Below are 26,473 nucleotides of genomic sequence, written 5' to 3' on the forward strand. Positions count from 1 at the left end.
TACAGGCGGCCGCATCAAAAACGCTAAAAATGTGATATGTTAACGGCCTGTATGAACTAAACACATCCAGACGCTCTAATGCACGGGGAATACAGAATGTTGGCTTCTATAGCTAGTTTTACAAGATTCACATGCAATCAGTCAATCCTAACCAAATCAACCAAGTCGTAATTTTCAAATGATTTGTCTCGTCCACTTTAGTCAATGGTGTCACGGCAAGTCCCAAAAACTCGGCAAAATTGAAGTAAAGGTATTTTTAAACAAGGCAAACCTCTGCCCACGCTGAGCCTTCAGTCGGCTAATGCGGACGACTTATTCTCGGATACACTTTCGCTGGCCATGTGGAGCATCTATTTCCTTGCAAAAGACCGGAGAAAGTACGTTTTCTCCCAAGAACCGACGGTGAGATATCTCATCAAAAACCAAATCTCACCGAATATGGTCATGTTGCACTTAAAACGACTCGGCTTGACATCCTGAATCTAAATTTGGGCCTTGTTTTCTATGTGCATTTTTGTTGTTGGGTTACGGTGATGCGAAACTAGGTTTTCACCTAATGCCTTATTTCCCGTTACAATTAACATGGGAGCTAATGGGACTGATTTCGTCTGCCCCTACAATTCCCTGATTCTCATATAAACCATACCTGAACATCTAACGTATCAGTTCCGATCATAACTAGGCCGGGAATACAGGTTCTCACACATAAACTGAAGGTGATATATCACACCAAAAATGAATTCTCACCGACTATGGTCGTGCTGCACATCAAAGGACTCGGCTTGACATGCTGAATATAAATACATGCCTTGTTTTCTATCTGCATTTTTGGTTGCTGGGTTACAGCGATGTGAAATCAGCTTTTTATCTTACGCTTTATTTCGCCTAGTGCTCAAATTTCCCAGCCTGTCAAAAACGGTAAGCTCTGAGAAGTATATGACCAATTATCGCATCATCCTAAGTCACTGCAACTGATCTCGAACAGACTGTCAGGACAGCACATTTTTCCACCGTTTCATGGCAATAAGTGTTTGAAATGAATAGGCGACGCTATCAAACTCCAGAACATAAAACGACTGTTTTCTAGCCGCCAGCCGCTGCCCAAGCATGGGAATGATCACTTCAGGGGCAGTGTTCACACGAAAAGGAACAGCTGGTGATCACGGTGCATCACCAGCAGATTTTGCTAAAGTTATGTGCTGCGGTGCGTAAGGCGCTGATAACGTAGTGCACCTACCATAAGTTTAACTATATAAGCGTTGGAGTGTTGGGAAACTCTTGGCGTATCACAAAACGTTAAGCTCTGATTTTTGTAGCACTGGCAGTCGTGTCATCCTTGGACACGGTGAAGTATCAGTCCCAGCCAGCCTGTTACGAGATCCATTTGATTCACATGAACATACGGTACGCATTCAATTGAAACGTAGGCAAACAGGCGATGAACCACGACACTGCAGCAGACTTGCCTACATGGGCTACACAGATCATACAGGAACAAACAAAGGCGACGCAAAGCTCTGCATAAAGCAATGCGACCCGTGTCTCTCTAGCATATAGTGATTGCAAGTCCTGGTTGTCACTCAAGGATGATTGTTGAAGAGGACATGTGTCAACCTCGTCTCTAATTTCAGTTTCCTCGTTTTAAGGTTTGGGCCCTCACAGGGAATGGGACTAGCACTCCCTGCATTATGTGTAGTCATAACCACTTACAGCACATTCACCACCACAAAGACCTACGAATATCACAGACGTTCAGTCGCAACTTTTTGTGCTTCGTCGCTTGTGTCAGGGTTAGAAGTCAGGGTTAGAAGCTGGCAGGGACATCATTAGCCACATTGCTGCTACCACCATCCGGTTCTTACAGCCACGAACGGAACCGCGGCCGCCTTTCAAGGCGAGGTCATTTTGATACTTGTGCCGCGGCATATGCTACACAGATGGCCGTGCTCGTCTTGCCTTGTGCCGCTGCATATGCTACACAGATGGCCGTGCTCGTGCCTGAGAACACATGTATAGAGTTGCGTTGCTGTTGTTCGACCAATATCCCGTTTTTAGTTTGGTTTCCATCACGATGATGCGGCGCCGAGCTTTAAGATCTTCTCGTAAACGATTCCAGTAAAACGTCTACACGGCGCTCGTGTCAGTCAAGTTGACCCTGGCTGTGACACACAGGTAGCCATTACATCGCCGTATGTCGGCTTGATAATGGCAATGTAGTACCACAAGCCAAGCACATGGGCTTTGCCGAAATATATTAAAAAGCCACGATTAAGATAACCAGCATCGTCCATCCAGCAAATGGTACAAATGCGTAAAAAGCAATGCATCACTATCTGGATCTGCTCTTTAAGTTTGAAATCACCTCAACCTGCGGTATGCCCAGCTGCTATTAATCTGATCCTATCGACTACCATGTCAATATCTAGGCTAAAACAAAGTACTAGCTGTAATACTGATTTCACATTATTGTGACTCTGGAACAAAGCGTGCACGCAGAAAATGCAACCCAGTTTGAGAATCACTTTGCCAAGCCTAGCCGGTCGAGGTGCATCACTACCATATTCGGTGAGATGTTATTTTAGGTAAGAAAATCTCACCGTGAGTTCCTGGATGAGAGCCTGCATCCTTCGGCGTATCTTTCGTTGAAATTGCTATGTTGGATGCCCAGCAACAATTGATGCAGAAATCAGGGAAATTGTAGTGACGGATGAAATCAGGCCTATTGACTCCTATGCTAATCGCTAGGTAAAATAAACCATGAGATGGAAAACTGATTCTACATTACTATAACTCAGCATTCAAAATGCAATTAAAAAACAAAGTCGGGATTTGGAATGGCCTTGTCATGCCGATTTGTTTAAGGTGCAATATGACCACGTTTGGTGAGATTTGATTTTGGTGATATATCTCACCTTCAGATCATGGGTGAGAACCGGCTTTTGTACTTCATGAGAACTTATGTGTCAAATATCCGGCTATAGCTAATCTGAAAGTCGGTGAAATCGCAGGGGCCGACGAACTCAGCCCCACTGACTCGCGTGGTAATCTATACGGGGAAAAGCATTGCGTAAACATCTGATTTCACATGAATGTGGGATCAGCTTGTCGTGCTGAGTTATTCAGGTGCCTGAATTAAATGATAAGAATGATTTTTGCCCGACCACAACCACGTCCGGACCAACGGTGGAACGCGGCACACTACGCCAGGGAAGCCCACACTGCGCGCCCGAGCAGTACCAAATAGATGCTCGCTCATGACTCATACACGCAACGCGATCCGCGGCGGCTGGCTAGGCTACCACAGCCCATCCCTTCGCGGTTCGCGTACCTGCCAGGTGACACACCGCCCCGGCCGTGGCCTTTCACCTCAGTCTGCGCGGTGACGCGCCGCCCAGTGCCGTAACACTTCACTTCAGCATGCCGTGGTGACGCACCGCCCCAGGGCCGTGACCCACCGCCACCATGTTACACGATCATATTCGGTAAGATTTGGCAGTTCGTGAGATATCTCACCTTCAGTTTGTGGGTGAAAACCTGTTTTCCCAGCCTAATTTTGATGGGAACTGATGCGGGAGATGTTCAGGTACGGTTTATCTGAGAATCAGGGAAATCGTAGGGGGCGACGAAATCGGCCCCATTGACTCCCATGCTAATTCCTATGGGAAATGAAGCACTGGTGAAAAATTGATTTTACGCCACTGTAACTCATCAACCAAAAATGCAAATATAAAACAAGGCTCATATTAGATTCATATCATATTAGATTCAGAATGTCGGGGCGAGTCGTTTGATGTACGACACGGACTTATTGGGCGAGATTTCATTTTTGGTAGGATATCACACCGTATTTTCTTGGGTTAGAGCTTGTTTGCCCCTGCCTTATTCTCATGGGAACTCATGCATTAGATGTTGAGGTACGGCTTGTCTGAGAATCAGGGAAATCAGGTAGCATGTCCAATTAACCCGCACAATTGACTCGCACAATCTCTAAGGGAAATAAAGAGTCAGGTAAAAAACTGGTTTCACATCGCTGTAGGTGAAAAGCTGGTTTCACATCGCTGTAGGTGAAAAACGGGTTTCACATCGCTGTAGGTGAAACACTGGTCTCACATCGCTGTAGGTGAAAAACTGGTTTCACATCGTCGTAGGTGAAAAACTGGTCTCACATCGCTGTAACTCAGCAAACAAAATTGTAAATAGAAAGCAAGGCCCAGATTTCCCTTCAGCATGTCGAGCCAAGTCGTTTGATGTGCAACACGACCTTATTCGGTGCAATCGCACTTTTGGAGAGATATCTCATCTTCAGTTTTTGAGTGACAGCCTGTTTTCCCGGCCTCATTTTTATGGGAGCTGATGTGCTAGATGTCTTGGTACGATTCATCTGAAAATCACTGAAATCGTAGGGGCTCACGAAATAAGGCCAATCGGCTTCCATGTTGACTTCAATGGGAAATAAAGCATTGGGCGAAAACCTGATTTTACACCACCGTAACTCAATAGCCAAAAATACAAATAAAAAACAAGGCCCAAATTTAGATTCAGGATGTCAAGCCGAGTCGTTTGATGCGCAGCATGACCACATTCAGTGAAATTTGATTTTTGGTGAGCTATCTCACCGTTGGTTCTTGGGTGGGAACCTACTTTTTCCAGTCTCATTTGCAAGGAAATAGATGCTCCACATGGCCAACGAAAGTATATCCGAGAATAACTCGTCCGCATTGGCCGACTATAGGCTCAGCGTGGGCAGAGGTTTGGCTTGTCTGAAAAATTACCTTTTCTTCAACTTTGCTGAGTTTTTGGGACGTTTTCGAGGAATGCCGTGACACCACTGACTAAAGGGAATAAAGTAAATCATTTTAAATACATGACTTGCTTGATTTGGTTGGTACTGACTGATTGCATGTGAATTTTGGGAAATTAGCTATAGAGGCCAAAATTATGTATTCCTCGCGCATTGAAGCGTATGGATGTGTTCAGCTCATACGGACCGTTAGCACATCACATTTTGATCGTTTTTGAAGGGGCCATTTGTATGGGCTGATCGTGGGCTGAGCATGGGCTGGCCGTGGGCTGTCTATCCCATTCTCCGCACTAGCCGGATGATAACATTTCTCAAGGCCCTGTGGTCCAGGATATATTAATATAATAATCAGCCAGTAGATACAACTTCTGTAAAGTACGTGCCAGAGTTTCTCCAGGCACGTTTCCTGACCGCTTCCTGTACGCTCCCCACTGACCACCAACAGACGGACCTTGCCGCGTCCTAGGAGCAACTCCCATTCAAGTGGGAATTGGAATCCTGAAATGGTGAAGGGTTTTTACTCCCATCGAGCGAAAAGAAATTTACGACGTTGGCCTCTTACAGCCTCATTTCCTCTGTCAGCCTTGGGTTGCAGGGCTGCGCTGTTTTGTATCTATTTGTACTAAACTCAGCAATTCTTAGGACGAATCGGTACTTAACACCTTACCCTGTTAGTTGGAATCGTCCTAAATAAGCTCGAGGATGACGTCCGTCAAGTTGGCACCACATTCACATTCAGATTCAGGTCCATATTCGGGATTCAGCGGACTCCTCAAATTGCCCTGAAACTTTGCACACAGATGCAGTTTAACCTCCTGAATACAATGAGCACAAAATCTTGGACCGGTACGCCCTATTACCGGAAATATATCCATATCAAAGATTGGGTCAAGGATGACGAAAATGTGATCCATAACTCATATACACCATGCCTTAGCAGCTTCGGCATTTGAAAAGCTATAACTTTCTTGATACAGCGTACCGGTCCCAAATTTTGTGTTTATCGTAATCAGATGGCTAACATGTACCAACACACGGATTTCGGAGAGGATTGAAGGAGTCCGCATTTTTTATTGTGATCTTTCATATTGTGATATATCTGGAAATAGGGCGTACCGGTCCGAGATTTTGAGCTCGCTGTGCTCAGGAGATCCAACTGCATCTATGTGCAAAGTTTCAGGCCAATTTGAGGAGTCCGCTAAATTTCGAACATGAAACTGAGTTAAGCATGATAAAATGCAATACGTGCTGCATTCGCGACCTTGACATTATACCAGCTTTTTTTTTTGATTCCGCGTACCGGTCCGAGATTTTGTATTTAGCGTAATCAGAAGGTCAATATCTACCAGCACGCGGAGTTTAGAAATAATTGAAGGAGTCCGCCTTTTTCATTGTGATCTTTGATATTGATATATCTCCGGTGATAGACCGTACCGGTCCGATATTTTGTGCTCATTGTGTTCAGGAGGTCAAACTGCAGCTGCGTGCTAGGTTTCAGGGCAATTTGAGGAGTCCGCTGAATCCCGAGTATGGACCTGAATCTGAATGTGGATGTGGTGCCAACTTGACGAAATTTCGAGGATGTGTTGTTTTTGTACATGGTCTTGGTCAAGCACAACATATCCTCGAGAATATTTGGTACGAATTCTTACTAAGAGGGGTACGGTGTTTGGTGTCGATTCGTTTTCAAGCCTGCGGGGTTTAGTACGCATAACACTGAAAACAGTTTTTACACCCACGAGTCGCACTCGAACACCGTATTCGTGGCCTCAAAGCTCGTTAGAGGTGTCACATTCCGAAAAAGCGGCCGCTGTGCTGCCGCGAAATCATGCAGGAGTCGATTTTCTCTGTCGCACCCGAGGCGGGAGTCACTTTCGGGTGTCGGAATGTTATAACGACCACCATGTGGGGTGTCACGCAATTGACACCTGGTGGGGTAGTCACGAACCTCCAAACCTCCTCCAAAAACCAAAGAACCACAAACCAACCTCCAACCCCCAAACTATCAATTACGGACTCCCATAAGTTTTCCTCTGACCGCCCCCCCCCCCCCCCCACATCCGGGAACTTTCGAAAAGCGGGAAGCTGACCACCCGACATTGATAATAGCGTTTTTATAAGGGGCTGAATATCCTCAATATGAATTGCCTGTCAAATGCCTCAGACCTCTCTGCAGTGTGTGAAACCTGGATATTTGTTGGTGCTTTTAGCCCGAAGACATTTTGTTCTCCAAAAATATACACCGCAAAAAATATAAAATGTGTTCTCTGTGAGTAATGTGAGACGAAGGCGAGCTGTTCCTGAAACTTTGACGGTATCGCGTGCCACACTCACACGACTAAACGAGAGACACTGCTTGCGGGTTACAGCCGAATCTCTACCATATCACACACAATTTTTCCTTCCAATGCAGCTCAGTGCTCAGGCCCGCTGCTGCTCACCAGCACGCGTTTAACTCACCTACCGTCCACCCACGACACCAACGGGCGCAGCCCCCGGGCCCGAGCCCGCGCTCAAAACAACAGCAGTGTGTCTTGATGGGCCAGGGAGAAGCGAGAGAACAGAGAACATCTCGTGTACGTCACGGTTTAACGTTTCTGGATTGCACGTGGAAACCATTGTTGCACAACAAAAAATGACACGAAAGTACGTGATGTCGAACATGCTGCTCCGTAAGTTAGGTGCAAGTGTTTCTCCGGGCACGTTTCCATACCGCTTCCTCAGGCTTCCCACTTGCATATATATATATATATATATATATATATATATATATATATACATATATCCCTGAGGTTTTCTCAACACATTTTATGCTATTTCTGCCATCGGTCACAAAGCTATGCCAGATGTTGTCCTTTACATCCTATAGCATCATACACCCAATGGGGGAATTCCCAGATTGAAAAACCAGGGCCGTGCCGAGCGCTCTGGTTTTCCAAACTGAGGCCTGCTAAATTAAGCTGAATCCTGAATTGTCTTTGTATGCAAAAAGTTAAAGTATTTGATCAATGAAATCGTTTATATGCTGTACATTGGCCTTTCCTATATTCGATATCTTCAACTTACACGCACATCTTAAAATTAAGTTCACATTTAGGACTCACTTGTGACTTAACTCAAATCAAGTTATAATGCCAAGTATGGAATGCCTTTTTCCCTGGTGTCATCACCATAACCCAGTGTACATGTCCACCATGGAGCCTTGAGAGCTGTTTCAAGATTCTGTTTCTAGTAATACGTCTAGCATCACATTCAATCGCGTCAAGTTCATCAGGTACTTCTTGTTTAAGTTCACGTTCAGGGCAACATACCTGCAGCTCTTCTCGATCTCGAATTTGGAAAAAGAGGACGGATCTAAAGGACAGCTTACTGGGAGAGAGCACGAAAACGCGTGGAAATGACAGGAGCAAGGTATTCACTCAAGTACTCAGGACGGCGGCAAAGGAACTTCGAGAAAAAGAGGACACCATCATTCGGCGAACGCACAAATCATCGCTCTGCGTAGTTCTTAACAATAAGAAATGTGACAAACTCAACTGTTTCTTGAACGAACAATAGAAGTTCACGGCGCATCACAAAAGATCCAACAGATAAACTCAATACCAAGCTTAACAAACTAATTACTGCTGCCAATACTGCTGTTGATGGCATACATTTGGCACTACAAAACGGCATTTACAAACGTGCCCATTGAAAGAACCATATCCATCATCCCTGACCGCGTTTAGAATCATTTCGAAATTCCTCGTCTCAGTTTATCATAGCACGTTCTTGAACAATTACCAGAAGCCTGTTTGTTGGAGGCGCCTTTCCGCGGGCCTGATGGACGAATGTATTGCCGAATTGAGGGTGTTGCGATGGGCTCACCCCTAGGAACTTTTTTAACTGATTTATTTGAGGGGCATGTAGAAGCCGACACACTACAAAATGGCGGCATAAGACCGGACATTTACTGCCGCTATGTAGACGATATCTTTGTGCAAGTTATATCACATATATGTGATATCACGATATCACACTGACCAGCTAGAACGTCTCAAATACACCTTTGAAGAGTGGCGTGGTTTAAAATTCACAAAAGAACCTAAGTGTGCAAAACATAATACCCTCTCTTGACGTGACTGTTGGTGGACAAGTACAAAATATTTGAAACGGCTGTATACCGAAAACAGACTAACAACGGACGGTGCTCAAATGCTGACAGTGAGTCTCCTCGACGCTGCAAAATTGGCGTCATAATGGCATTCACTAGACGTGCATTAAAGCACTGCTCTGATTGGACAGGAATACATTCAGAATTGATAAGAATCAGACAGATCCTGGTGAACAACGGTTTTTTTCCAATTCTGACGTTGAAAACGAAATACAATGACATATGACAAGACACTTTGACAGCAAACGAAGACAAGACATACTCAAATAAACAAGACTAAAATGCACCAATGTAGGGTATCAACTCAAATGCAACATTGAAGGCTGCAAACTTTGTTCCATACACTACATTGGTGTAACGACAACGACACTCTCACGACGTCTCACAATGCACTTACGTGACGGAACACCTCTGGTCCACATGAGACACGAACACGACAGGACATTGACACGACAACAACTGACAGAAAACACTGACATTTTACGGACGTGCATTGACAGAAGACGCATTCAAATTTGGGAAAATATATTCATTAACGAACTCTCTCCAGGCCTAAACAAACACATTCGTGTACAACTCATGAACTTTTAGGGGGTGGGCGGCGGGCACTATTGATGTTGCGATTCTGGCAAACATGTTCTCATTGTGTCTTTCTATTGTTCCCATAATGGTGTATTTTATATGCATCAAAGTGGAAAAGCATTCTTGTCTACTTCAATTAGTCATACTTCATTTGTGTTCTCCGTACCAAAATATGTTTTCCAATACCAGGGTGAGATAGGATCTCGAAACGCTAGAATGTAAAGAGCGACGAATATACGAGTAATTTCGTGCGAACCATCTGTGATCTTAACAATAATGTCGAGCCACAAGCCCGGAAACTAGAACGATGCGTTAAAGAGCTCGTCATGCTGAGTCTGCAGTCTTGCTAAATAAAAATATGTACACACATATATATATATATATATATATATATATATATATATATATATATATATATATATATTAGATGTGACTTCTCTTAAAATGTAATGACCGAAATGGAAGGATATTTTTTGGAGTGAACCCCAGACTCCAGGCGATCCCACAATGTTGCATGCCCCCCCCCCCTTGACGAAATCCTGGATCCGCCCCTGCAATTGATTCTATGAAAGCATAGTCCGAACTGAGTCAAATGAAAAATGGAGCAGCAGAGTCACGAGCTGGATCAGATTCCGCAATCTGTGAGCCAGTCTGGAGCTGACTCAAGACATTTGAGTCAAACCCAAGTCTGATGCTAATCACTATATCTCAAGACAAGTATCCCATTCCCCGCACTACCTGGATGCCAATTTTTCCCAAGGGCCTGTGGTCCAGGATCTATCAATATCATACTCAGTTGATAGATAACACACTTTTATAAATTACGCGCGAGTTTCTCCAGGCACGTTTCGTTGCCGCGTCTCCCATACTCCGTTCTGACCACCAACCGACCGACCTTGCTGCGGTCTGGGAGCTAGTCGCAACGAATGAGAATTGGGATCCCAAAATGGTGCAGGTTTTCCACTCCCATCCAACGAAAATAAATTTACGAAGTTCACCTCTAAATGGCCTCATTTTTTCCGTTGAGCCTTAGATTACCGGGCTGCATTATTCAGTATGTAGCGATGCATACTAAACTCGGCCGTTTTTAGTACGAATCGGTCCTAAATACTGTTCCTCTCTTAATAACAATTTGTACCAAATACGCTCGGGAATGTTTTTGGATTACCAACGAAGCAATGCGCGTTAGACTGAGTATTGTATTGGACATGTTTATTGTAATGGTAGGCCAGTGCGCCTCGTCAGAGCGGTATTTTAGGCTATTTTGCAGTTGGGCTGATAATAATTGGCTCCAAATGATAAATACTTTAGTCATTTCCTTGCGGTGTGATGCCATATGCCTGAAGCCCAAATTATCATAATCTTGTGGTTTGATCCCAATGGCCATGTGGTGTAATATGGGCGTTTAAACGATACTGGGTATGCTATTAGCATTTAGATTGCAGCTTCCAGCCTCATTGCATGCTGATTGGGTCTGTCAATGCTTACTGCATTATTGTCATCAAATATAGTTATGTATCAGTATGTGCTTGTCTGTGGTATACCTGTGAGCATGTTCTGTAGGCATGTAGCTCATTTCAATTCACCGCACAGTCCAGGTCAGGTGAAATACCGACAGGATCAGACATTCAGGATGCATGGTATGATGGTTGCAGGAAGCAGGTATAATCTTCTCCATTTCCTGTAGATGACATTTTGCATGGAGCAGGATATGATGAAGGATGGGCCCTGGTTGGCCCTGGGATGGTTCTTCTGTTTGATCATCTGAACTAAACACAAATGTTGCCTGTATCCAATGTGGGAAAGATTGCATTATGGTCATATGCTTTGTAAAGTTCTGAATAGCAGTTAAGGTACTCTCAGAAAAGTGTTGACTAATATGGCTGGTTGCTTTTGGTGGAGAGGATGAAATAAAAAGCAGTGTAAGTATGCCTAAAAGACATGAGAATGTGTCATTTTCCACACAGATGTTAGAAAAAATAACACGACTGCAAAGTACTTGCTTTTAATTATCCACAATAAAACAGCTGCAGTGCCATCTGTTGGTTCTGAGTGAAGGACTACCACCTGCCTATTAAGCCACAATTTGGGATGTGTTGATGTTGACATGAACTGTGTAGCTGGATACCTGGTTGTTTTGACTTGTGCTGTCTTGTGAATTGCTTCTGATTTTTTCTTAGGCTCTAGGTTAAGTCATGGAATAATTTTTTTTGGGGCCTGATGGTGCAACGGCGTATTTAGATGTGGTTGCAAATCATGCTAGTTTGTTGTAAAATGTTGTTAAACTTTAAAACCTAGCATTGTTGGCTCCCGCCGAGGATAAAAAAGTCGCCCGTCCTTATTTAGAACCTATTAGATCAATCATGGCCGAAGGGACGTTACCTTTTTATAGTTACGCCTTTACGCAGCATAACCAGGGGAGGAAAGGGCTGCACCCAGCGTAACTAGTGTGTAACCAGGGGAAAGGGTTTGAAAATGGCAAAAATGCGTAACGTAATTTATAGAAGGCCCTTGCTGTCTCTTCTCTAGTTACTCGTTCTTAAATGTCAGATCAAGTGCTTCCAGCGAGTTTAGCTGCCCGAAAGTCAGAAAAGAAAACTACTGTTTTGTGACATTCTGAGTTCACGGGTTTTTATACTGACAGAAGTGGGCCTGCAAGGAGCATCATGTACTGGTAAACAACGTTATCAGGCAAATATTGGATGCATTGTTTAAACTCAATATTTCGAACCTTTGCGAGTGCGATCACAAGTGCAAATATTGGGCAAAAATATGCATTAAGAACGGGAGGCGTGACCGGGAGTTTTTGATAACGAGTGCAGTTGCATATGGCAGATTGCAAAACTATTTCTACAGGTGCACTACATAAACAGCGCTGTTCAAACCTGGTCTCCAGATTTCGTTTGTTTGTTCAGTCTCGGACGGATATTTTGAAGATGCCAAGGTTCTAATAGATTAAGTTCTGCTTTCTCGTAGCTGTTGCTTCAATGTATATTTAAAAGGGGGCGTTTTGGTCCCACCATTATTTTCGTTTGTTTAGACTCGGACGGATATTACGAAGATGCAGCGATTCTAATAGGATGAGGTCCGCGTTGTCTAAAGCTGTCGTTGAAATCTATATTTAGTTGCGCACTGCCACTCTGGGAAACAGAGCACTAGCCCAGAAAAGGTGAAAGTAGGGTGTGGTGGTATTTCCATTATGATATGGTCCGTTGTACTGGCGCCGAAACCAAAATAACAGTAGCAATGTTTAAGTTGTTGGTTTTTTTAGCCTGCAGAGCTGCCCTCTGAAAGAATAATATCTGCGTCATCCTCAGAAACATATGAAATTCAACTTTTTGGCAGGCCTGGTATCTCTGAGACCTCCCGGCGTCCCGAAGTAGTAAATCCTTTACAGGAAGGTTCCAAGAACCTCGAAAAGTAATGTCATTTACAGTCAATGTTATCAGGCCAGTTAAATGGCCTCTCCAGTACTCCCTTGCTTGATGCAATATCGAACTCGATCAAATCTTTGTTTTTGTTGTTTGGGATTTAAGGGCGCGTCGGCTGTTTGGGTCACTGGGCGCCCGACTCGGTCAAATCTCCACCTTGGTAAAATGTTCGATCATATGTCCGTCAGATATCCGTCCAATTCGTCCCGATAGCTCAGTCGGTGAGAACGCATGCCTTCCGGTCCACTCGCCCGTGGCGGGGTAGGCTCGAGTCGCTTCAGGTCCACTCGCCCGTGGCGGGGTAGGCTCGAGTCGCTTCCGGTCCACTCACCCGTGGCGGGGTAGGCTCGAGTCGCTTCCGGTCCACTCACCCGTGGCGGGGTAGGCTCGAGTCGCTTCCGGTCCACTCACCCGTGGCGGGGTAGGCTCGAGTCGCTTCAGGTCCACTCACCCGTGGCGGGGTAGGCTCGAGTCGCTTCCGGTCCACTCACCCGTGGCGGGGTAGGCTCGAGTCGCTTCCGGTCCACTCACCCGTGGCGGGGTAGGCTCGAGTCGCTTCAGGTCCACTCACCCCTGGCGGGGTAGGCTCAAGTCGCTTCCGGTCCACTCATTCGTGGCGGGGTGGGGTGGAGTCGCTTCAGGCGCTCGCTATCTGACCTTGATAGGTATGGCGTGCGGCCGATGGCACCGGCCATGCTAAAGGCGCCAGAGAGCGCCACAAACCGTGCCAAGCCGTGCGGCCCATTAAACTTTGGCCCCCGAATTCAACCGTTCACCTGAAATTTCATGGCCTGATGGCACGGATCAGGGCTCACACCACAAGCACTGCTTAGCATGAGCTTTAATCCCACAAATCAAATCATTTGAATGGTTCGGATACATTTTTTAAAAACACACCATCCAACTTTAGCGCCTGGTTGACCTGAACTGACGCTGAAGTTGTAAAACTGTGCTGATAGTGACAGTGCATACCTTAACTGATGTCGTCGGCCCTTGGCCGATCGCCATTACAGGAAACCGAGCCCAGACTCCGATGAAGAATCATGACTGACGTCATAGAGCAGTACTTTGGTGCTGCGCACGAGGCGACCATCAAGCTGGTCGGTGTCGGCGGGGTGGCCGACGTCACCAACCGTCAAGTGCAGCGCCGCGGTCTGCTCGGCACGCTGCGCGAAGTCTTCCTGCCGCAGGGCTACCCGGATTCAGTCAGCGATGACTACCTCGAGTACCAGGTGAGGCTGGGCTCGGAGCGGCGCGTGAGTTGCCTGGCTCCCAGCGGCGCGTGAGGTGCCTGGCTCGGAGCGGCGCGTGAGGTGCCTGGCTCGGAGCGGCGCGTGAGGCGCCTGGCTCCCAGCGGCGCGTGAGGTGCCTGGCTCGGAGCGGCGCGTGAGGTGCCTGGCTCGGAGCGGCGCGTGAGGTGCCTGGCTCGGAGCGGCGCGTGAGGTGCCTGGCTCGGAGCGGCGCGTGAGGTGCCTGGCTCCCAGCGGCGCGTGAGGTGCCTGGCTCGGAGCGGCGCGTGAGGTGCCTGGCTCGGAGCGGCGCGTGAGGTGCCTGGCTCGGAGCGGCGCGTGAGGTGCCTGGCTCCCAGCGGCGCGTGACGATTCACTTCAGAAGTGAATTCACTTCCGCTATTGTTTTGAGAAACGCATGTTGCCGAAATATCAACCTAACCATATCTCCATTCTCCGGGTTTTTCTCCGAAGAATAAGGCTAATACTACTGTCTTATCTGCGTTGTCCAATCAAGATCATTAAAGGTGACAGGCACTTTTCACTCCAGAGTTGTTTTCGCCACTCCACGTCACATTGATTCGGATGTTTCCTGCTGCTGTTTCCACCTGGCGCTGTCACATTCGTTCGGCCCGGGTTCGACGGCTGGTGTCGGCCTTGCTGACGCGCCGGCGGGCGCCGCGTGATCCGGCGCGACGTCAGCTGTGTGACGGGGCCTTTGTGGCCGCCAGGTCTGGGACACGCTGCAAGCGTTCTGCAGCAACATCACGGGCGCACTGGCCACCCGGGCCGTGCTGCACGGCATGGGCGTGGGGGACGCGGATGCCACGCCCCTGGCCGCCACCATCACCTGGCTGCTGAAGGTGGGCGGGGCCCAGTGGCCATCTCAGTGGTAATGTGGGGCGCCGACGCGGCCGCCCATGCCGAACAATGTAGCCGATAAAACGTCACCGTCCATCCCGTTCGGTTTCTGCGTTTAAAGTGGCTCTTTAAGGTGTGACTGCCTGCCATCGCGTTGCTGTAGGGAGCTTATATATATATATATATATATATATATATATATATATATATATATATATATATATATACATTGCAAAGTAATTTCCTCATCCTTCAAGCACATTGTGTTTTGCATGTTGACCTGCCAGCAGTGCGCCGTTTATCCCATGTGGCGCCAGTGCCCCGGCCCGACTCGGCGCCGCTGCGACAGGACGGGATGGGCATGGCGGGCCAGATCGTGTTCGCCTGGCTCTCCTCGTCCGGCCTAGACGCGCGGTGCAAGCAGTGGCGCCTGTTTGCCGACGTGCTGAACGATGCCGCCATCTGCCTAGAGCTGGCGGCGCCTGCCTTCGGGCCGTACGTCTTCAAGGTGGGCCACCTTGTCGAGTGATGGTTACATCGCGGGCGCGTCAGGACGCGGTTTAGGCGGGTGCTAAAGTTGCCGCCTTCCTGTCACGGGAGTTTTGGTATGGTTTGTGAGCTGTCATCTTCCAGTTCAAGGCCTCTACTGCAAGAAGCAGATAATTGTCCTTTCTGCGGTCTGGAACAACAGACAGCCTTGAAAATCTCTGACCCTTTCAAACACGTTTCTGGTATGCATGAAGTGTGAACGAAATACATGCAAGGTAAATAGTCTTCTCGGTGGTGCAACTCGCATATTATGCATGAGCATGCACAGGCACCATGTCAGTTGTCGTTACTGCTAATAAAAAACGTGAGCAATCGCCTACATTGCACGAATGCATTTGTTCTGTGGCAGAGGAAGTAGGTTGCAACACTTTGGATTCATGTCCTTGCGTGACAAAATGTTGACTGCTTTTGCTTAGCATTGGGGACCTTTTTCACCAAAGCATAACATTCCGAACTAAAAATATCCATCCCACTAATTTCTTAAGGAGCCGCATTGTCAACGTAGCAGCTTTTATCTTGTACCTGTCTGACGAGCATTAATCTGCCTTTGGTTTGTTTTTTTGTCTGTTTTGTTTTGTTTTTGTTTTTTTTGCTGGTACGCGTCGGTGATTACTACATCGATGGTAGATTCCCGAATGGCGTGTGTACCGCGTAATAATGCATCGTGTCGTAGTGACCTCAGATGTCGTCTTATGACGTACCTTCGGTGTGGGCATCGTTATCAGTCTTTTTGTGGCATTGGTGAGTCCCATAATGGCAGGCGTTATTTGCGTTGCGGGTGCCTCGGAGTCGCACCACACGGCAAGGGCCTTTTTGCGGCCTTAGTCAGATTTTCACGAACTCGGGTGTGGTAACTATTGTTTCGGCTTGGCGCCGACAGGTGGCAGTGATCGGAGCTGGGCTGGCCAAGAGTCTGGTTGGCGTGGCCGGAGGGGCGACACGAGCCGCCATCACCCAGCATCAGGCACTCCGCAGCAACATGGCTGACCTGTCTGTCAAGGTCAGGCCAAATGTCCGACTATGGCCCTACGATATGGGCCCATTTGCAGCTAATGCATTCCATCTGCCCAGCCACATATGTAAAGCTTTCGGTTTCAGGGTCGGGTACGATCCGAATTGGTGAGGTTACACACTGTTCACTGCTGTCTGTGTGCCGGCCATCCCAGTGCTGCCGTCGCGAGTGACTCGCCCTTTCAACATCCGACGGTCATGCAAGACAGGAACACCACACCAGTGTGTGTGGATATTCATACCAGCCATCCATTGCCCATACGCGATTTCTCCGTGAATCACCCCGTATACACCAACCCCAATGCAATGCAATTTATGGGTTTTAATTTATGGTGATTATGCATATGACAGCAGTGTTACTGAACAAGCAATGCTACTGCAGTATTGGCGCTTGTTTCAGTCACGTTGTAAGAGGTAAGACTACATGCCCACCTGTAGTAATCGTTCCAGCTACGATATATCGAGCTGATCGTCAGCCGATAGGCATTGAGCGGTGTAGTAAATGAGAGAGGGATGGGGAAGCTTTGCTTAAGCCCCAGTTAAATCCTGCGCTTCTTGCGTCGCAGGACGGTAGCCAGGAGCGGGTGGTGAACCTGGTCGGCCTCCTGGCGACAATGGCGCTGCTGCCGCTGGTGGCGGCGGGCAGCGCCGCCTCCTGGCTCGTCTTCTTGCTCTTCACCTGTGCTGCACGTCTACACCAACTACCGTGCCGTCTGCGCCGTGCGGATGGCCTCGCTGAACATGCCGCGGCTGAGCCTGGTGCTGGCGGCCGTGCTGGCCGGCGGCCGGCACGACCTGAGTGTCGCCACCGTCAACGGACTCGAGCCGGTGGTGCTGGGCGCCGAATCGGCGGCCGGGCAGGCAGCGCTGACCGGCTGGCGGCTGCGGCTGGGCGCGGCACCGCTGCGGCTGGCAGCGCGCGCGGCGCCCGCCGAGCTGGGCCGGCTGGCACGGCTGTACGCCGGCCTGCCGTACCTGCTGCTGGTGGACGCGCCGCGCCGTCAGCTGCTGGTCTGCCTCCGGCGCGGCGCCTCCTCCTCCGACCAGCTGCGCGCCGTGCTGGCCGCCGCCGTGGCGGTGCGCATGCGCGCGGCGGCCGCTCAAGGTCGCGCGCCGGCCGGGCCAATCGGTGCGCTGCTGGCTGAGCCCGGCGGCACTGATTGGACGGTAGACTGGCAGGCGGCGGCCGAGGGCGTCACCGAGTCGCTGTTCCCCAAGCTGATGGAGCGTCTGCGGGCCGACGGCTGGGCGGTCGAGCAGTCGCTCTTGGAGCCGGGAGAGTACCGCGGCGTGTGGTAGGCGCGGTGCACAGCATGGGGTGCATGCTAGTTTCAGCTAATTCATGACGCATTTGCCGTCGCACCCGACGGAAACTGCGCCGCATGGCAAACTCTTAGGCGTACCTTGATATAAGGTGGAGCCGGGGTGTATGGCGGCATACGGGTGATCTTTGAGAGCACTGAACCATTCCGACCTTGACAGGGGCCATGGTCTGCGCGGCCGAGCATGTTTGCCATTCGCGTTGCCACAATGTGTCTAGGTGTCATGAGTAAACTGAAACGTGGTCAGTCGGATGATACCGTGGCGCTTGATACACCCGCGAGGAATGCCGCGATGTATCGTGCACGCGGAAGCATGCCGCGGCACTGGGACGCATGGGTGCGGTGGTAGGTGGGAGGCCTGAGAGGGAGCGCGACTTCGGGGTGGAGTTTCAGTGCAGCATCCGGAGGTCACAGCGCAGTTGTGCACGGGGGGGGGGGGGGGGGGGCAGGGGAATGCCCGGTAATGTATGTGGAATCTGCTGCGGCTGCGAAGCAGGGACATGGTGAATTAGCGTATTTTTTGACGCACCGTTCCGGTAAGCTTTGGGTGTGTGACGCTACCCACCCGTTTTGTCGGCGTCAGTGGCCGCGCCACATTTGGGTGGTTAAGGATGATGTGATGTCCGTATCGACGTTCGTTGCGCAACGCTATGCCTTGCATATGCTCGTTGGCTGAGTTCAGGGCTCGGTGCTTGGGCCGGCGTTTGCAATCAGTCCATGTCGATTGCGTGTGATCATCTTTAAGTCTACATTGGAAGACCGCACGATCATTTTTTTACAGGTGGATGACGCGGACATGCATGGAATCCCGCAACACGCTGTGGTCGGAGCCATCAATATTCAACACATATCCGTCCTGTATTTATATCGGTCCTACTACAGCGCCGGAGTGTTCCGCAGAAGAAAAAAAAAAACGCCTTACGATAAACAGAGCTCAGACAACATGCAGCACGAATATGAGACGACGCGACTGCGAGCAATGGAAACGGGCACGGGCCGTTGTTTCTACGTACTTCCGCAATATCACAAATGGGAAGTACAATCGACTATGTCCAACTCTGTTTGGTGACCGACGGCGCGCTTCGCGCAACAAGGCCGAGTCACATACATCAATGACACGACGCGACGTGGGAAAGTTGAAATGGCAGGCACCATAACGAATTCGGAATGACTAAGCACCGCCACGGAGGGGAAAAGGCGGCATGTAAATGGTGTGTAATCCTATTTGTGTAACTGGACGCGAAAGCCGAACTGGATGCACCACTGCGGGCGAGCATAGATATACAAATCATGATATAGCCGTCTTAGCACCTCAGCGGTAACAAATTGGGTACACAAATGAAACCAACCCGCTGGACACCCTAAAGGATATCGAGTGCTAACGACACTTCAATAAACATGCAGAGGCCAGACGACGCTCACTCCAACGAATTAAGCATGAGCAACTGGCGAAGAACCTTGTTTTGACTTGTTTCTCTGATCTCTCCAGCCAAGAACATTTCATCCACCACTGTGTAAACCTTGTAGAAGTTGAAAACTAGATCCAGCTCGCAGACGTTGTGGAAGTATTCATTGAGGACCTCCACAAAATTATGGATTGCCTCCAGGTAGCACAGATTGTTGTCATTTATGTCAACACAGATACAAAAGTAGAGACCAGCATATCGGCGATATACAATCTTGAAGTTGCGGAACTCCACAAAGTTGGTGTGTTTGGCATCACGAACGGTAACGACTGCATGCACCTCCTCAATCAGCTTCTGCTTCTCATCGTCATCAAAGTTCATATACCACTTCGCCAACCTTGTCTTCCCAGCTCGATTTTGGATAAGGATGAAGCGAATCATGCTGGTGAAAGCCTGGAAATAAAGTAATGCACACATTATTATGTAATGTTAGCAGTCTGATACCACCTAGCACAAGATCAAGTCATTCAAGTGGCTTCAAAATGGCCATTGCCACTGCAATGAGTGTGAAGCTGAACTTTGATGCAAAAAGCCAGGAAGGTAATGCTAGAAGTTATCTTGAAAAATCAGCAGACTATCACATACCTTAAACCTGGCTGGTATTCCTGCCCAGTTGGCTGCTAAAAATGCTGAAAAGCCAAAACTGCAGGCTCCAACTCAAGGCTCTGTGGACAAAATAATCAATCATACCAACACTATATATGCCAAATTCTTTTTTACCAGCTTTTCTTTGACCACATCAACTTGAAGTCATTTGTGCCATAGGCAGTCCCAATGTCTATACACCATTGCAACACACATTTAGTTAGGCATTGAATAACAAGGCATATTCACAAAACTTCTGATAGCCTGGGATATTTACCCATGCTACACAAAGTTCACAAGTTCTGGTCATGGGCTGTCACATCAAACTTAAATGGTAACTGATAAATTTTCAGCCTTCTTGAATAGGAGGCATGTTCCACAGGGTTACAGACATCTTATGGTTACACATGGTTACTCATGGTTACAGACATCTACCTCAAATTCCTAGCTAGTTTTTGGGAATGGTGGTTGCTTTTGGAGGACTACACAACCAATGCCTGAAGATATTTTATGGGTGCTGGACCAAGCTAAAATATATCTGAATTTCTCACCATATATTGAGAGGAAGTTAAGCCATTCTACCCTGATCAACCTGCTTATTTTTGGACACTGCACCCTTGCTTGAGATTACAACACATTTTAACTGAGCATTGTCACATGGTCATGACATGCTCTGATATGTTCAAAATGAGGTTTGCAATAGTGGTGTTCTTAAACAGATATATTAACATGGTGCTGGATATGCACAATGTGCCCTACCAGTGTGATTTAATAAAAAATCATTTGCCAGATGTTGGAAACAGAACTACATCCAGTTCATATACATAGCTATATATACAAACACATGTGCATATACATAAATATACATATATATATATATATATATATATATATATATATATATATACATACATATATACATTCATATATGCATGCCAACTTGATCAACAATCTAATCTCACAAAAGCTTCAATATCAATGGCATAACATTATGAAACCTGCTTATCAAATTCCCCATATCAGTACTCTGGCCGAAATTATGCAGCGCAGGCCACTTCTATCAGAAATTTACCAAACCAGCTGGCTAGCCTAGCTTTCTAACACAAACTGAAAACAAACTATTCTGCTTTTCTATTTTTTCACAGAATAAGCTGATGCCAATGTAATTTCAGACAAAACTGCTCCATAAACATTGTTTACACAACCATAAATAAAAGAGCCTAGCGTCAGTTCCACACACACAACCATGGGGCGCAGCACAAAGCTTCAAAGCGTCCAGCACAAAGGAAGGATTTTTGACACACTGCTGTGACCCTTTAGCAGCGTCATGATAACTGTAGCACCAAGATGCCCAACACAAAATTAAAATGAGAGCGGTGAGAGATAACTGTCCAACACCACGGTAATCAAAACCAGGGTAGCGGGCTCCCACTGAGCTCCACGATACGACAAAGGACGTCCTATCAACTTCTCTCATTGCTGATCATCCAGAGATGCATGCAAAAAAACGCAGACGTTGAAACATCGGTTACGCCCACCCCACAGAAATACCAACCACCCACTCACCAATTGGCAGGGTCGCCGTGAAAAGTGACGCGGTAATGGTAGCTCGCACTGGAGTCGAGCTACCATATCGAGCCGCTGGCCACTTTTCGCGCTGTATGATTATACTGGATCTAGGAAACAAGTACACTTATGCATGATCCAAAATTATTTCGAATTTTTCAAAATTTTTGAGCCAGTTTAGCAAGCTTGGAGAGATCAGAGATTTGTAACATATATAGATTCATGTTATTTAAAAGCTATGTCGACGAAGAGAAAAATAGGTACAAACGAATGTATTGGAAGGTGTCTAAGTAACCAAGATTCATCTATGTCGTGCCAGAGAGTGAAATCAAAAGCACGAGTTCAAATAATCAGCCATAGTTATATTTCTGTCACTTACCTCAAAGCGTTGGATGCTTAAAAGTGTCAAGCTGTCGAATATTTCAGGTTGTGTTTCCAATATTTAGCTACCATATTTTATCACATTATGCCGCAAGTGCGATGAGCCTGGTTTGTTTACATTTTTTAACATAAAATACAAGATCGGGCTATGATGAGGTGGGAGCAAGGCCCTAGAACGGTGGGAGCAACAGGGGGATGGTGCAGTGATTGATCTCGACGCAATTGCTGTGACATGGGAACGTAAAGGTAAGCTTTTTGTAGGCTCTTTCTCTCTGGAGGTTAATGATGTGTTAGCAAGTGGGATAGTTTGCAATGCTCGCGTTCAGGGGCACAGTCATAGCCTCGGCAAGGGAGGAGGGATGGGGGTGAAGTGCAGCACAGGACTGACAAAGGGCCCACTGAGGCTGCAAAGCTCCCCCCCCCCCTCGCCTACATAAAACATCCGATGCGGGTTATCTTATTAATAGTGCACGATTTTCTTCGCCTGATTTTTGTTTACACGTTATTAAACTGAAATCGGAGCCAGAAACTTCCGGAACATGTAATTTTGTTCGCATTCTGAAATCACTGAACGAAGTAGGCGGACGGTAAGCGACTAAATGAAATAAACCACCAGTGTCATTTGTTTCAATTTGGTTCAGTGGACTCTTTCTTAAGACGATGAAACTTAAAGGCTTTGCAAGAATTGTTTGGGTTCTGCAGATATATAGAGGTGCCTGCTAACTTATATTGTAGATCAAAATGGGGTCAACAAATGTTCTTATCATTGCCAATCCATGTTCATCAGGGTAATGTTTCTGTTCGGCCTCCAGTCATAGTCTATTAGTGATTAAAATCATTCAACGTAGGCTTGAGCGTGCGCGCTTGTGAGTCTTAGACACGGAACCCTGACGCCCGGCATTGCAGTCTCCGTATGCCGTGCGGCGTCCGCCCTGCGGTTAGGACCAGGCGGCGGCCAACGGGTAGACGAAAATGGTGACGCTCGTACAAAAAGTAGGCTCTAAGGACTTCAGGATATCAGTTCGCCCGTTTAGAATCTCTGGAGCAAGAGGCGTACGTTTCATTAGTGTGAGCTTGTATTTAAAAAGTGCACTTTTTACATTGATAATACGAACGGACAAATATTAACTGCACTGCAAACTAGTGCTGGAATCTGGTGGTGAAAGTGGAAGAGCGCAGGAAGAATATCTATGTTTCGTGTTGCTGTAACTGTTTCTGTTCAGAGGAGAACCTCCAAAAATAGACAGGCGAAATGTTCACCCAGTCCAGCACTATGCCGCTACGGTCGTTCTCACGCGCACGCCGTCTGTCGCTTGGTGTTGAATGCGGGGGTCAACGCCGCGCGGATTTGCGGAAACTGCACCCCTGGTCATCGCTGTCGTGAATCCCGAGATTGAGCGTGCAGGCTCGAGACTTTTTTGCGCAATTTGTCTCACAAGTCGATTCTGCGAAAGGACATACGTTCACCTACAAACGTGGGTTGATCTTGTTTTTTACCTCATTTCGATCCACACTAGTGTATTTTTATGAGATCTCTTACCTTTTCAGGGCAAAAGGCCTGTAGGTAACACACTACGGGCGTATTACCGACCCCGGTGAAGGGCTGATGGCCCATTTCACCCCAGCACTGGGTGCCGGTAGGCTGCTATTCTGGCGACACAGGGCGTGGTACCCTGGTACCGTTAACCCGAGGTACACGAGGCTGATTTGTCGGTGTCGGCGGTCTTTGGTTGAAAAAGAGGTTCGCATTTTCCAATGGTTCCCCAATCGGTGCAAGAGGTCGTCTGGCTCACTTTTGAGGTCACGGCCCTACGGGCCGGGATCCTTGATATGACAAGCAGCCAGCTATTGGGCCCGTCGGGCCCCTCAGCCTTTCAATCGAGTCCTTGAACGTCGGTCCCGAGTGGTTCCGAGGGCCCCCTCGAACAATGTCTCTGGCAGATTCGGGGCACCTTGCCAATACAGGACCCCCTGTTAGATACTGAAGGCCCCTGGCTGGTAATGATTGTGGCTCCTATTTTCTGATGAAGCCTTAACGTATTCTTCAAAAATGCGAAGGATGTTTTATCTGTTCCCATGTTATTATTTTCTCTTCTTTGGCTTGTGCTGATTCCAACTTCCCACAAAATAACCCATTTGTCAAATCCAAAGCTTTGGGGGGGGGGGGGGGCATCATGCCCTCGCTTCTGGCCATTTGTGGAACATGCCCTCCCAGGACCCGCCGGTGTTTTGCCATGCGCGTTTCATGTAACAGTGTTTACAATAAAAACGGTATGCAAGCATTAATATCGTTTTAGTGACACTCCATGGGACATATCATCAGCTGTTCTTATAGCGTGCGTTTTATGTAACGATTTGTGATATTGAAAATGTGACTTGCGTAAGCGGTACTCACATAGACTAATGTCATGGAAATGCTTTGCAACATTCAGCGTACCTCAAAAGGCGCCATGGCGCTTGGTAAGGTACATTTTATCATGTTGGACGGTCCTGATAGCTGAGCATGACGAGCTTGAGTATGACCAAGACATTTATCATCCCTGCGCAGTGGTAAAACGTAGGGCGCAACGGCGACAAGTCGCTGTCTCCCCGGGTTGTGGGCGCGCCAAAGGTGATAGAGGAGCTCAGCTTTGGACGGCGGAGCGTTTTAAATAGCAGTTTGCCGTGCTCCTTTTGACGAAATCTTCGCGTATTTTGCTGCGCAGTGTGCTCAGCTACTCCCAGGGACAGCATTTGGAGGTGACCGCGGACACATTCCTCTTGTAGAAATGCGGAATAAAGACGCACGTTAAAGAACGTTTCCTGGCCAGAAATTCTCCGCTCTAAAAAGCCCGTCCGGCGATCGGAAAAAGCCGGACTCATTAGTCCGTCAGTCGCCAGCCTTCCCAAAATTCTGTCCGAATCATTCCCACCCATAGTGTACACAACGAAGACCCGCGTGCTCGTAGACACGTTGTGGCCAAGGAGGCAACACCACGCCCCCCCCCCCCCCCCGGACATGCCTTTTTCCGTGATTATGGCGCGTTCACGGAATAGATCGTGCACAGTCCAGTTCTAGCCGAAAACTGGTTCGCGTAGTCATGCAATCTCCTTGTACAAGCCACCATGGTCACGTAGTCACGGAACCGCCGTGACCTACAGCACCCCTTTTATGCTCCGAGGGCTAAGGTGTTGGTCGGTTTCTGATGAGTGACTGGGCAGAGCGCTTTGGTGGTCGTCAGGAAGCATGTCACGGACGAGACCGAGCCGTTACCGTGAGACCCCGGCGTGGAGCTGCCCCGGTCACGAGCGGGGCCCAGCTCTGACGCCCGGCGGCATGGAGCTGCCCCAGGCACGAGCGGGGCCCAGCTCTGACGCCCGGCGGCATGGAGCTGCCCCAGGCACGAGCGGGGCCCAGCTCTGACGCCTGGCGGCGTGGAGCTGCCCCAGTCACGAGCGGGGCCCAGCTCTGACGCCTGGCGGCGTGGAGCTGCCCCGGTCACGAGCGGGGCCCAGCTCTGACGCCCGGCGGCGTGGAGCTGCCCCAGTCACGAGCGGGGCCCAGCTCTGACGCCCGGCGGCGTGGAGCTGCCCCAGTCACGAGCGGGGCCCAGCTCTGACGCCCGGCGGCGATCAGCGGCTAAATCACGGCTCGACCTGTGGGCTGATGGCCGCTATTAGCCGCCCGACGTGGCAGTTGTGTTCCGAGGCCGGTCAACTGATTAGTCGACGCTGTCTGTCGTTCGTGAGCTATGCAGGCCGCCGGCTCTATCAGTGCCAGGAGACGCCACGGACGCGAGGCCACCGCCCCCTTTCCGTGCTCTCCCCGACTTTTGCACAGCCATCAGTTAGTTGTAATGCCCCGGTACCAGGGGTACATTTGTGACGATGGCTGCGTTATTACTTACCAGAAATCTTTCGGATATTATATATATATATATATATATATATATATATATATATATATATATATATATATATATATATGACCAAGTACTAAAACATACGGAAATAAACCATTTTCTTCTTTTCTTAGCATGAATCGGATGTAGTAATTGTAAAATCAGGACAAGCGAATCGATTTCTTTGTTCTCCAGCTAAGGAGCGACGCCGACCGCCGTTGTGAGCCACGGCGCGACGGTCCTGACGCTTCCGTGTCGCCGCGGCATTGCCGGTGACGTTCCTGACGCGGCGCTGTGGTCGGGAGCGCGGTGCCATGCACGACTGTGCGCCGAAGCTCGCCGCTCCTCCTCCGACCCGGCCGCCCGTGCCAGCGACCCAGATTGCGGCGGGGGGGGGGGGGGGGGGCAGACGGGAGCTTCCCGTGCGCGCGGCGAGTGGCTGCTGCAATTTTTACCGCGCCGGGCTGATTAGCGGTGCTCGACTGCGCTGTTTTATGGCCGGATGACGAGCGGGCGCCAGGGTGGGGCGCGGCCGCCGCTGTGCGTGGCACGCCGGCCGAGTGGCGTGTCGTCCGGGACGGGCGCCGTAACAGGCTCCTCGTGACGCGCCGCGCCGCTCTCCGCCGGACGCTGCCGGCCCTGCTGGCGCGCCGAC

General features: G+C 48.6%; 2 protein-coding genes across 2 annotated transcripts in view; both read left to right on the forward strand.

The window, feature by feature from the left end:
- Window positions 1-10,765: 10,765 nt before the first annotated feature.
- On the forward strand, window positions 10,766-18,386 carry LOC119105586 (RUS family member 1). The gene is given in 8 exon segments (XM_037229047.1): window positions 10,766-10,955; window positions 13,981-14,199; window positions 14,928-15,059; window positions 15,407-15,565; window positions 16,487-16,606; window positions 17,184-17,297; window positions 17,299-17,493; window positions 17,701-18,386. Coding segments are annotated over 7 exon segments (1,125 nt in total). The 5' UTR covers window positions 10,766-10,955; window positions 13,981-14,010; the 3' UTR covers window positions 17,917-18,386.
- Window positions 18,387-21,974: 3,588 nt separating this feature from the next.
- The window catches only part of LOC119105587 (rootletin), a 57,257-nt gene continuing 52,758 nt past the window's right edge, over window positions 21,975-26,473 (forward strand). The window contains exon 1 of the mRNA XM_037229048.1: window positions 21,975-22,183. The gene's annotated coding sequence lies outside the window, so the exon portion shown is untranslated. The remainder of the gene's footprint in view (window positions 22,184-26,473) is intronic.

The sequence above is a fragment of the Pollicipes pollicipes genome, unplaced genomic scaffold (genome assembly GCF_011947565.3).
Source record: "Pollicipes pollicipes isolate AB1234 unplaced genomic scaffold, Ppol_2.1 Scaffold_6138;HRSCAF=7277_pilon_pilon_pilon, whole genome shotgun sequence".
NCBI lineage: Eukaryota > Metazoa > Arthropoda > Thecostraca > Pollicipedomorpha > Pollicipedidae > Pollicipes > Pollicipes pollicipes.